This window comes from Dysidea avara, chromosome 3 (assembly GCF_963678975.1).
Source record: "Dysidea avara chromosome 3, odDysAvar1.4, whole genome shotgun sequence".
Lineage (NCBI taxonomy): Eukaryota > Metazoa > Porifera > Demospongiae > Dictyoceratida > Dysideidae > Dysidea > Dysidea avara.
The window spans coordinates 34305247-34318449 of NC_089274.1; the positions used below are offsets into that span (position 1 = coordinate 34305247).

Sequence of the window (13203 nt, forward strand, 5' to 3'; positions counted from 1 at the left end):
GTGATAAGGGGCAGCCATTCCAAAAGCATCAACAGTTAGTATACAACCAAGTACTAAAGATAATACAAAATGCGGTTAAAATTACATCATTAATAATGAAACAAATAAATAATAAATAATGTTTGAGAAAACTACAAGGCCTAAGGCTTCGTACTCACCAGGAATAGAAATCCATGTTGTATGAAGAGACAATCGTATAATGGGTGGGTATTCTTGTGGAGGTGATAGAAACGTACGGCGATTCTATTTAACGCCAATCAAAACAGTTAACACGTGACGCCCACTTTTATGGATCAGGTGGATTCTAGACAAGCGAACTACTGTTCATTTGTGTTTGAAAGTGGGCGACAGGTGCAGTTTCCAGCTGGTAAGTTTGTATGATGATGCATAGCTCTCCACCTGAAGCCTTTTAGTGCCAGGAGTACCCAGACTGATCACAGTTTTTTTTTTGGTCTTGCAGCATATCCACGGCATCATGTGATCATTTTAGTACAAATGACCTTCATGTTAAATATAAACATAATTCAGATATCAGTTGTAGGTGACAGACAGTTGAAATACTCTGCTTTTATCCCAATCTTACCGTGGTCTGCTCTTGGCAACTCCAACCATGTCTTAATTCAGTGTTCTAATCCATCCTCATTTAAACATAACATGTAACACAAATTGTATACAATAAACCTTTTCGATAATGATGACAGAGCAAAAAATGGCGACCTCTATTTGGGGGACTGTAATGTTTTCAAGTACAGGTGATATTGGGCAACAAACGAAGATCAATCGTTTGTGTGATTCAGGAAGAAGATATGGAGCTAAAACTAACAGTTATGGGTATAACACAGCGGAATAAAATTATCTACGTGGGTTTTGAAAATTTCGGCTGGTTTTTGAAGGTTGAGTAGAAATAACATTCCTTTATATACGTTGTAACCATACCAGGTAACCTGGCTTCAATACCATCCTTTATTAACAACTAAATGGTTCATGATAAAATATGTCGTCATAGGACGCAATACTCAAAAATATAAGAGTTCCCAAATAGAAAACCAATGTGATGTCATTACGGAAAAGACTTATTGCATAAAATTAATGTAATAAGTATTCCTTGGATGTTTAAGCTTTAGGCATCAGATTCAATACCATGATTCTCACAATTTAAAGTGCAATCTCACATCCTCACATCTCCATGGTCAGATAATCACTGATTGTAATTACATACTAATATATCCCTTATGTATATGTGCCAGTAAATTCCTCTAGAATTGTATTACTGTGCATCTTTTCTACCTGCACACACTGTGTTGACCATGCACTGCTTGTACATGCCCCATTAGTAGGTTGTCCTGTTGGTGATTGTACTTGGTTGTATTTGCCCCGGGCCTAGAAAAATAATAATACAAATAAAAATCTGGGGAGAAATTGGGCACAAAGTGTTGCTTACTAAGACATAAATAAATAAAGTTAGTTCGGTACCTATTCGCATGTCACTGTGGTCTATGTTACCATAGCCTAGATGGCTCTACTAAGGATGTCAAATTGCGCGAGCATCACGCTGGACGGCAAGGAGGCTCCAAATTGCTATAGTCAGTACTACATGGCTACATGACTGCTTTACCCATCCCGCATAGCTGTTGACAGACTGCTGTGTGCATATGCGGGTTCCTATCGCTTCTGCCGCTGCTGCTACTATCGCTTTGCATGACCGCCTTACCTACCCCACATAGCTGTTGTACACATGTGGGTTCCCACTGCCGCTGCGATTATTGCTTGTATGGCTGCTTTGCCTACCCCACATAGCTGCTGTACACATGTGGGTTCCCAGTACTGCTGCTACTATTGCTTGCATAGCTGCTCTACCTACCCCACGTAGCTGCTGTACACATGTGGGTTCCCAGTGCTGCTGCTACTATTGCTTGCATAGCTGCTCTACCTACCCCCACATAGCTGCTGTACACATGTGGGTTCCCAGTGCTGCTGCTACTATTGCTTGCATAGCTGCTCTACCTACCCCACATAGCTGCTGTACACATATGGGTTCCCAGTGCTGCTGCTACTATTGCTTGCATAGCTGCTCTACCTACCCCACGTAGCTGTTGTACACATGTAGGTTCCCAGTACTGCTGCTACTATTGCTTGCATAGCTGCTCTACCTACCCCACATAGCTGCTGTACACATATGGGTTCCCAGTGCTGCTGCTACTATTGCTTGCATAGCTGCTCTACCTACCCCACATAGCTGCTGTACACATATGGGTTCCCAGTGCTGCTGCTACTATTGCTTGCATAGCTGCTCTACCTACCCCACGTAGCTGTTGTACACATGTAGGTTCCCAGTACTGCTGCTGCTGCTGCTATTACTGCTTTGCATGATTGTTTTACCTACCCCACATAGTTGTTGTACACATGTAGGTTCCCCATGCTTAATCCAATCTAATAAACGTATACTATATTGCCTCGAATTATGGCCGGTCCCATATAAACACCTGGTCTTGTTTAGACGCCAGGGTTGATAACAGCGTGACCACCATGAATGCCAGTTTGTAGTATTCATAGTTTTAATAGACATCAACTGAAACCTTTGTTGTGACACCAGAAACTTTTTATAGCAATAAACCTCAGATTTAGTGCTACTTTTGGATGAGCAATAGGTGCTTTAAAGAAATAAACGTCCGGGCCATAATTCGAGGCAATACAGTAATCCATACCACGTGCCGTCAACTACACAGCTGAATAAATAAAGCAATTCCGCCCATTGACTCCTCAGTTGCTCTTTGTCACTCCAAAGTTAGCACAACAGGCTAGTAAGTACTAGACACCACAACCTGAGGATGAGAAAGCATGCTGTTTAAGCTTCATTTGGTAAATACTTAAAATAATTGTATGGTCTGTAAGGTAAAGCATTGTTTACTAAAGCAATTAAAATGTACATAAACTTATTTTTGTAGCATGCATTTTTTACCTAATGTGTTTCAATGGCATTTATCTCAAAAAACAGAATTGTGCAAACTATCATCAGTTTTCGCTCAACAGGTCACATATATTGAGCAATACCATACACACATGTACATACAATGATGATTCCATACATCAAAGCTGCCAGTTGTATATTAGGCATACACACCTCCAAATCACAGGTAAGTACGTATATACACATGTGTCATGAGCCGAGTGGTTCTAGCTATCAAATCACTTCAGTTCTCAGAACTCAGTTTAGCACATTCAATTACAAACTAGAGTTTGCACATAGATGCAGGGTATTTATACAAGCTGTAGTGCAAAGGTCAGCAAAAGGTCAGAATGGTACCTAATGATAACATACAAAAAGTAGCAAATGAGACAGGGATAGGTAAAAACACCCGGCTAATTACATTAATAAGCTACAAGAAGTAGTAATGTGTGCATACAAAGAGATAATTAATGATATGAAGTCATTGCTGTTTACAGCCTGCGTCTTCTCAACATACTTACATACATATGCATGTACGCACTCACACACACACTCACGCACGCACACACCCCCACACAAACACAACATACATACACAAACATACATGCATACACACATACATACATGTGCTACAACAGCGTATTGGGGAAGGTCTGACTTTTAAAGTTTGTTTATATGTATACACAGTTTATTCAAATGACATTGCTCTGTACATAACTAAAAGTGCAGGAGCTACTTTAGTTACAAACCAGATTTCTGCGACATTGTTCCACAAGGCTATGAACATTCAAACAGTTGTGTACTACATTCTAGCAGTAAAGCAAGATGCAACATTTGTATTGATTAGACCTGATTGTAGTTTTCTACGAACATCAAACATCAATCTATGTATATATGTCATTTCCTATTAAGTAGGGCTAAAACAAATACTGCAAATACTTGAGTACTTGTTAAGGATTTTGGTATTTGGATAATAAAATTGGTACTCGAGTACTCGTTAGGATCACATGAGCCAGCTCACATGATGTATTTGGAATGAAGGCTATAGGGTTTGATTGGCATAATTTCTTGTCAGGAACACTAATATCAGTACTTCATTACAGTGTGTGCATCGTTGTTGTTACTTGAAAAAGCTGTAAGCTGCTTAAACTCAGTGTAAAACATGTTAAATGGGTATATGGCTACAAGGTAACTACTATTCATGAGTACTCGATCGTTAATTCTAGAAAGTACTCAAATACTAAATAAACCACGATCATTTTAGTCCTACTATTAATAACGGTATATAATAGCAATATACAACTAGTTGTTATTGGACTGACAAACTGTCAGTTTATTATCTATCCAACTAGATCTCAACATTCAAATGCACATGTGAATGCTAGCTGCTAAATCAAACATGGCTACCATATGTTTACAACGGTCAGTTCGGGGACACACATCAACAATGACAAAACATCAGTAAACTATGTTGGTTACTCTTCGAGCACATACAACAGCCTTATACCAGTTTATTGCCATTGCCTCAAACACAACGTATGTATGATCGATTCATAAGTGTGGGGTTTACATAGGATTGCCCTAATTAAGTACAATACGCATGTTAAACAATACAGGTTTGTGAGAAGACCAACACAAGGAGTCAAAATGTTTACATCAAGACTATTGGATACATATATAAATTTTCTTATCAGCAACATCTTATGGTCATTGAATGTGTCTTGTATAGTATGCTACGTACATCAGTATGTCTCACCTCATTTTCAGTTGGTCTGCTTTTTCTAGTATTAAAAGGGTAAACAGGATCAGTAATCTGTGTCACTGGCTGGGCTTGTTTCCACACATCAAATTCAGTGGATGAGTGAACTGGTAACAATGTATCCAACTGATCAACTTCTTTTTTACTGCACACTCCAACTATTTTCTGTATGAGAATTCCAGTAAACAATGTATACACATATATACTCAATACAACTAGGGACAATTATGGGGGAAAGGGATACGGTACTGCAGTGGCATTATAGTGGAATAAAAAGCAGTAAGGATTGCAGGGTGTATGGTTACAATCTACATAATTGCGATACACAAATTTACATATATGTGCTGCATGTGTGCAAGCATGTTAGTGTTGTATGTACACAATGCATACATATGGTACATTTTGTTATTTTTGTACATGTATGTGTGTGGGTGTGTGTGTACAACAACACACAAAGCAAACACATACCTTTCCTTCAGCATATGCTTTATCCAGTGCATCACGACAATTCTTCCTGACACTCCGATCATAGTCCTCAGCAGCAATTATAAAATCTGTAACATCCCTAATAGGACAACCACCTCACTGACAACTACACAGTCATAATGTAGTAACGCAATTCAGCAAATTAACAAAAACCATTAACTGAATAAAATTCTGACAGCCAGACGGCAAAACAGCAATTCTATAGTGACATGCTTGGTATAGACTGTATACATAGATCATGACGCATGGGTATATTAATCAGTTTACACTTAGACTACTACATTTTCCATTATACGTAGTCTGTTACAGTACCAGTTGGTTGGATGCTTTTAGGGACTATAACAATTACTCTCAGTGGATAGGGCCTCCTCTGGCCTAAAACTGGCAGCTCTCCTTGTCTCTTCCCTCCATTTCTTCTCTTAAGGGTTGCCTACCCACCACCTCTATTACTGTACTACCACTTGTAATATTAATACTAGGGCAAAAACCCCTTCAATAGTGGAAAAATTACAGGTGGTATCATTGACTCTACCAATACAATAGATGCCTAAGGATGGCTTCACTCATGGTAAAAATTTGGTGGGCATAGCTTACAGTCATTGGCAAGCTATGATCGATTGGAACTATATAGACGCTGCTATATCCATGTATTGCACAATGCTACCTTTTTGCAAATTGGTCACATACAGTGGTTGAACTTAACACAGTTTAATGTGATACAATCTAGCTTTGTGACATTATATCCGATTTCAGTGATACACATACACATTGCTTTTGAGCAAACATGCATACTCAATAATTCCATACAATAACTACTATACATAGATGAACACACTTACAGTTTATACAGACATATCACAGATATGTGTAAATATTTTGAATATAAGGAGGCCAAAGGCACTTTGATTTTGGTAGTAATGTGTACATGTTTGCGGAATTTATTGGCAAGTTAAATATTTACCGTATGGTACTTATGGAAAGCATTTTATGAGGCACACGCCTACAGTTAGCTACAAGCTGTTATTGTACATGGTTTCTGAATTAGTTTATTTATTTATTATTACTGTGAAAACTTCGTAAGCAAAGACTATACACAGGGAGGAAAAACACTTATACATTACAAATTAACATTGATGATTTGGTTCTTGAATTGTTCAATAGAGTTTATTTCTTCAATGTAGTTATTTGGGTAAATTGTTCCACATCCTACAAGCATTAGGTCCAAGTGAATACTGGTGTGTGTAAGTTCTTGCAAATGGAACTGGAACAATATATGTGTGTGCTCTTGTTGTGATGGTAGATTCTGCTGTTGTGGTGTTAGACAAGGTGATGTCACTAAGTGGGATACATGTTAAATTGTGGATGATCTTAAAATGGAGTTTTGGGAAACATTGTAAATACCACCATTGACATGATTTCCTTTTTGACACAGACTTTAAATCTGTAGGCTTGTTAGGAATGTCACTAACAGGAGTACATAAACACTCTTGTCACAACACTGTACGTGACAGGGCTGAAGCCAAGTCAGTATTGCTAACTCAGATGACCCACTGACCAAATTTAGTATTGCAGGTGTGACTGAGGTATTTAAAACATAATTCATGACTCACAACTCATAGGAGGTGCATTCTATCATGCAATTACAGCCTCATAAGTCTGGTGCCTTTGACATGGATTTTGTAAGTTCACAAATAATGAGTTCCATTACAAAAAAAGTAAGCAAACAAGTGCAATGAAATGGAATCAAAAAAAAACATGCTTGAGCAAGGGGGGTCATCCCTAATTTTAGTATGCACAATTAAAACAGGGATTAAAGCTACACTTTGAATGATGCTTGTTTAAGTACATTTTGTTGTATTGCTACTAGCTTATAAAATTGTATTGTTAATACTGTACAGTACAGGGTGTAGCTATATTGGTAGAAGGAAATGTGTAAAGAGTCAAGTAACCAGGTCAGATAACTCCCACACAATGTAATATCCCACATGCATGTGTATTGTTTCTGTTGCAAAACTTCTATAAAATATAAGGTTTGAGGGGTTTAACCTATTGAATACGAGATTTTTCCACCGCGATTCTAGAGAAGCCATCTAAGGTACGGTGCTTTTCTTCAACCACTCTCTGGGTTTCTCAATGACCTCCAGCCCACATGCAGTGGATGAGACGAGTTGGCCTGGTCCGAAAAACACAATTACTTTTATCCACTCACTCGTAAGGCTCTTCTTGGTCTTTCGGTGTGCTCCAGACTGCCCCTGCTTTCCTTACGGCTCTTCCAGTAGCGTAAATGGCGTTAGAAAATTCTGTACCTAATGTAGCTGCCTTCTTCTTCGCAGCGTTAAAGAAATCCATCGTCTTATAACAATTAACTCCACTGAGCTGGCCGATTCTAGGATAGAAACAGAGATGATAGTCAGCATGCAATTCAGTGGCTCTGGCAAAAGCAACACTGACGGATACCTGGTAACAATCAACTTTTACGGAAACAAAACATTCAGATCTGCGATAGCTCTCGTGATACCGGGACTCGCGTGATACGTACGTAGTCACTTTGCCACGCGCTTTGCCAATGGATTTCCTAGCTACCCTGGTCCACCGATTAAAAGAGAGAGACCATCGTTTTATTGATGAAAATTGAGTGTTACAGTAACAATAATGTGAGGGGAAAAAAACAAACAATAATGTGAGATGAGTCCTCGGATGGATACGCAATGCCACTCACGGGGCTGTGCCCCAAGAGTGGGTGTGGCAAGGGAAAAAATTACAAAAATATAATATTATATACGTATAATTAATCAAGTGTCAAGAAGTGGAGATAGATATTGAAGCTGCCAAGTCAAAAATTCTCCTGCCAGCTTGACTTAGATATCATGGTGGTCTCATCAACAAAATTAATACAGTTTTGAAAGGATATAGATGACAAAGAAGGTGATATAGTATGTTCACGTTGAGCTGAATCCTCAAAAACATTTAATAACTCATGGATACAACTACACACGATCTTAATACATTTCCTATGGGGAAGCCATATAAGTACAGTGTCCATTACAGCCCTTTCCCGAACTTGTAATGGAGCCAAACCATGCATGTCTGTTGTTGATACCTTTGCTGTTACCAATAATCATCTGGTTGGCTGAAATGTTAACTCTGTTGAGAAAAAATCCACTTTCAATTTTAGCTGTTTTTCAGGATTTAGCTCAATGTGAACATACTATACGTAGTTCAGCAGTGTATTTCCTCAGTGTAGGCATATTGTAGTCTCGCGTAGTCTGCCCAAAGATATATGACAGGATGTCTGCCAGACCACTATTTCTTTTTTCCCACAGTAATTTTTTTTTTTTTTTTTTTTGCTGTGCAAAAGATAATAGCTAATATAAATCAATAATAAACACCTTTTCTTTTGTGTGCCCACACAAGAAGCAGGGCGTAGTGGTCTGGCTACACGAAACTAGACATATCGTACACAGCTAGCCAAAGTAGCTAGCTATCACTATAATTATGCAATGGTAGCTAGCCAGCCTTTTGATGGAGCACACACACATGGTCACCTGTCCAGTCTGCATGACTGCCCACCAGGGTCACTTTATCTTCCACAAAAGGACTGAGGAAGCAAAAATTCGTGGTCACACTGGTGGATAACATGTATGGCTAAACCCCCAGCACTCCTTGGCCAATGCTAACAATGATCGATCACAACAAGTGGTACTAGATAATAAACAAAGTGACGCATGTAACATGCTATCTGGTGTACCACATGCAAGGGACTGTCCGGCCATTACTATTTTTGATTTACATCAATGACCAGTGTTGGGAAAGTTACTTTGTCAATGTAATATATTACATATTACTCTTTACTTTTGGGCCATGTAATAAGATACAGTTACATATTACGCTAGATGAAAAGTAACTTAATATATTACATGGTTACTTTTGCTCTGATCATACACACCTTTCTACACCCGGCTTGCATGTTAGTTACTGAGTTAGCATATAGTATAAACACTCCTGTAAATATAGCTACTGGCTTCTTGCACCCTTGTAGTTATTTTTACCACTTCAGCCATACCTAAATATTGCTGGCAAATCACGTGACCAGTTGTCTGAGCTGTGAACTAATATGGATGATTTTATTATAGGGGATCGGGACAGTAGATTATTGCAGCTACTAATGAATACCGTTACACGTCGCTAACGAACTGTAATAGTAACGCGGTAAGTTATGACACGTTACTTTCGTTACTAATATATCGGGTTCCTTGAAAATAACTTAAGTTATATTACTAGACTATGAATAGTAGCACGTTATATTACTTCAAATCACATTACGTAACGCGTTACTTTTGTAACGCGTTATTCCCAACACTGTCAATGACCTTCCTTTGCATGTCTCAAGTAAAGTTTGACCTTATGCTGATGATGTTATACTTTACTCCAATGTCTTCTCCGTGGAGGACTGCCATCAATTACAATATGATCTTGACTCCTTAACACAGTAAGCACACAAGTAGCTTATGACCTTTAATCCAATTAAATGTGAATTTCTACGAATAACAAACAAGATAAAAATCATACCATTCACTTACCACATTGACAACTCTACAATCCAAGAGGTTGGTTATACTCATGCTAAATATCTATGTGTAGTCGTTGATCAACATCTTAACTGTAACAAACTCATAAAACAAGTTGCTAGTAAAGCCACCAGAATTAATGCATTCTTACATCATAATCTTTATCAATGCCCTCCCACAGTTAAGTGTAATATTTATAAAGCAATGGTCCACCCTACGCTTCCACAGTCTGCATGGGATCCACACACATGCATGTGTTAACATTAATCGATTAGAAGCTGTGCAGAGGTCTCCCGCAAGAATGTGTTATAAAGACTTTTCTAGATTCTCCAGTGTTTCCAAAATGTTAACTGATTATGATCTACCCACCCTGCAGAGCAGAAGAAAAATAGAAATTACAAATGCTGTATGAAATCATTCATCATTTAGCTGATATTCCAGATGATTGTTTAACTCCCATTCCCTCCTTTCTACGAAGTGGCTATTTTAATCAACTAAATACTAGAGTGGACAGCTTAAAATTTTCCTTCTTCCCTTCAGTGATTAAACTATGAAATAATCTATCCCAGAACATTGCAATCACTCCCACATACACTGAGTTTTGTAATGATATGGACACTTACAATTACACCTGTGCATTATAATCATACATGATTCCTGCACAGTACACAATATAATAAAATAATGTTCACAATGAATAGCTGCCTGCAGATTGATTTTGGTCTCTCATCCAAGCATTTATGTCACTTCAAATCACCAGATCTGCTGAACACACACACCTCTTGATTAACCTCTCTGGAGATCTCCATCCTGCACCAACCAACCATCCATGGGAAATATCCACACCCACTTGGTAACATGCAATTTATTTAGGAAATAGAAGGTGGATGGACTACGGACAATAGCAGCTGGGAGCTGGTGAGTCTCCTTGGTCCATATACTCCTGCAGTGTGCAATCTGTATGATGTAACCATGTAATCCTCATTGTTGGAGTACAAGTCCAACTTGTTGGAGTGCAAATCCAACACAAGGGATGGAACCCTAACCCAGCCTGGTCTTCACCATACAGCCAGGGTTGCTGCCATTAGCCACACAACCAACTGACACGTGGTAAGCCCTCGGGTAACCCCAACACTAGCATGGGCCAACTCACGCACACACGTGCACACACTTACGCACACAAACACAGCACTCACCAGGAGCCCATAAGTGTAGCAAGGTGTTAGTTCCTGGCAGTGCAAACAACTTGATAATAATATTATAGAATTTCCTGAATTGTGAAACACTGAAAAAGTTACTGAGTAACTTGATAATTCTGTATGTATCACAACAAAACAAAAACTAATAATAGCTATCTTAGTAGTAACTGCTTGTTTATTAGAAGTGAATAGCATGATATCAACTTGTTTTATTTTAATTTTCCAAACTAGTTCAATTTCTTGGTGGAGCATGTCCCCAGATCCCCTAGCTGGTTCATGCCACACTGACATGCTGAATGTGTTTAATTTTGCACATTGGAAAGAAATCTCTTCAGCTAGTTGTCCCCTCCTTTGGCACTTTACAACATAGGCCTTCTGTACACTACAACTGTTTGGACATTGTAAATTTGAATCATAAGGACTGAGACCATAGAGCATATAAAAAATACTTCAAACAGAATCAAATACTTCACAACAGATTTGTATCATTAGTTAACCATGTACAAATCTAGATCTCCAAATCCCATTTTAAGAACCAATTTTAACTCATCTACAATGAATAAACTTGTAATTGTATAAGAAATTATTGTCACAGTAATAATAAGTAAATAAATTGTCCTGCTTCCCCTTGGGGATGCTTAATGAGCCCCCCATTCATATTTTATGATCAGCATTGTTCTAGTACTAACATAGCTGGTGTATTGTGAGCACAATTAAGTGATAGTGACTGCATAAATTACAGAATGCCTTAACGGAGCAGCTAATGTCTCGAATACAAATAATGCTTTACAGTTGACCTTTATGCTTTCGTTTGTGTATTACTGATTAGTAGATTGATGCTATTACACAGGCAGAGACTATATTCATTTCTAACAAGTTTTAAATATTTATACATTAGTAGGTAATAATTGCTGAAAATAAACACATTCATGAACAACATATGTGGCTATAGTAAGTGGAATAGTATACATACAACAACTTGTGTGTGGTGTGTACATGTACAGTAAATAGTATAAGGTGGAAACAGATCACATAATACATGTACATAGAGTAGTTCAACAGTGATATGACTGATCACAAGGCAGATTACCAGGTCTAGTTACACATCTTGGATGATTGTATCCTCTTCTTTCACAACAGGTATCATGGTCATAACATCCCTTGTGGAAGCAGCAGTCCCATCGCCAACAATCACACCTTCTACCACATAATCCTTTGCAGTTTCTTCTCTTCAAGTATGATCTGTCACATTGTGGCCACATAGTGTTAATATTCAAATAGGATCATAGTACCTTTTCTGTCTGTGTGCTGCAGGTGTTGTGCTACTAAAAGATTCTGCTGAAAATTCAAGCAGCTGACTCATTCTCAGAGTAAAAACAGAAAAAAGGGCGTCACTTCCAGTGTGTTCCTTCCTGTGACTCCATGTTCACCAACTGCACGAGGTGCGCCCTCTAGAAGACTGACCTCTGTTATTGTTAGTACCTCCCTTTGTGTATCATCAAATGGGCTTAGTGTTAGACCTCAAGGTGACGGATCTCTTCTTTGTGTTGATAGTATGTTTGATTTAGGATATAAACAGAACGACGTGATATTGTTATCTATTTCACAGAATGAGCCAAAGTGTACCAAAAGTTTACCAGTTAGAGTTTTCACATGTAGAAAATCTGTTCTGCTGTTACAGATGATTCCCACTGTCATTGTTGTACATTCCATGTACTTCCCTTTCAGACATTTGGAAGTCGGTGAGTTCTCCTGAAGCATATAGCAGACTGGCCAAGGACAACAAAACAGTAAAGTAATTCATGACTACATAGATCAGTTACCGTATTGCAGGCCTTTATAATTGGCTATAGATATTTACAATACTTTGACTGTCAGTAAACACCTAGATCACAAGATGTTTACATGTGTCCCTACATGTGTACAATTAAAGTCACATCACTCTTTGACATGCCTATTAGTGACGTGTTAGTGTTACAAGGGCTTAGACTTGATTTGATTTATAGTTAGCATCATGATCTAGTTCACTGAGTACATATATATATACGTTGTTTACATACTTAACTTGAAAACTAATAAAGCAGTAAACTACTACATGTTATACTATGTGATTTGAAGCCTTTGATGACTTTATAACAGAACTCACAATCATCACAGCTAACTCACTGGCTAGCAACAAGACAAACTGGCTATTCAGACTTGATAATTCAACCATTAGTCCACAGGTTGTGTACAATAAACAAA

At 38.3% G+C, this 13203-nt stretch overlaps 1 protein-coding gene across 2 annotated transcripts in view; it reads right to left on the minus strand.

Annotated features, from left to right (window-relative positions):
• LOC136250808 (BAI1-associated protein 3-like) overlaps positions 1-7721 on the minus strand; it is a 96892-nt gene extending 89171 nt beyond the window's left edge. Inside the window, exons 1-4 of one of the 2 annotated variants that reach the window (XM_066043114.1) lie at positions 7650-7721; positions 7402-7578; positions 5175-5271; positions 4704-4871 (exon numbers count right to left, since the gene is read on the minus strand). In XM_066043114.1, coding sequence (XP_065899186.1) covers positions 4704-4871; positions 5175-5271; positions 7402-7541 — 405 coding nt within the window. In that variant the 5' untranslated portion in view covers positions 7542-7578; positions 7650-7721. Of the gene's footprint in view, positions 1-4703; positions 4872-5174; positions 5272-7401 lie in introns of both variants that reach the window. The other variant, XM_066043113.1, reaches the window with a different exon arrangement.
• Between the last annotated feature and the right edge of the window lie 5482 nt (positions 7722-13203).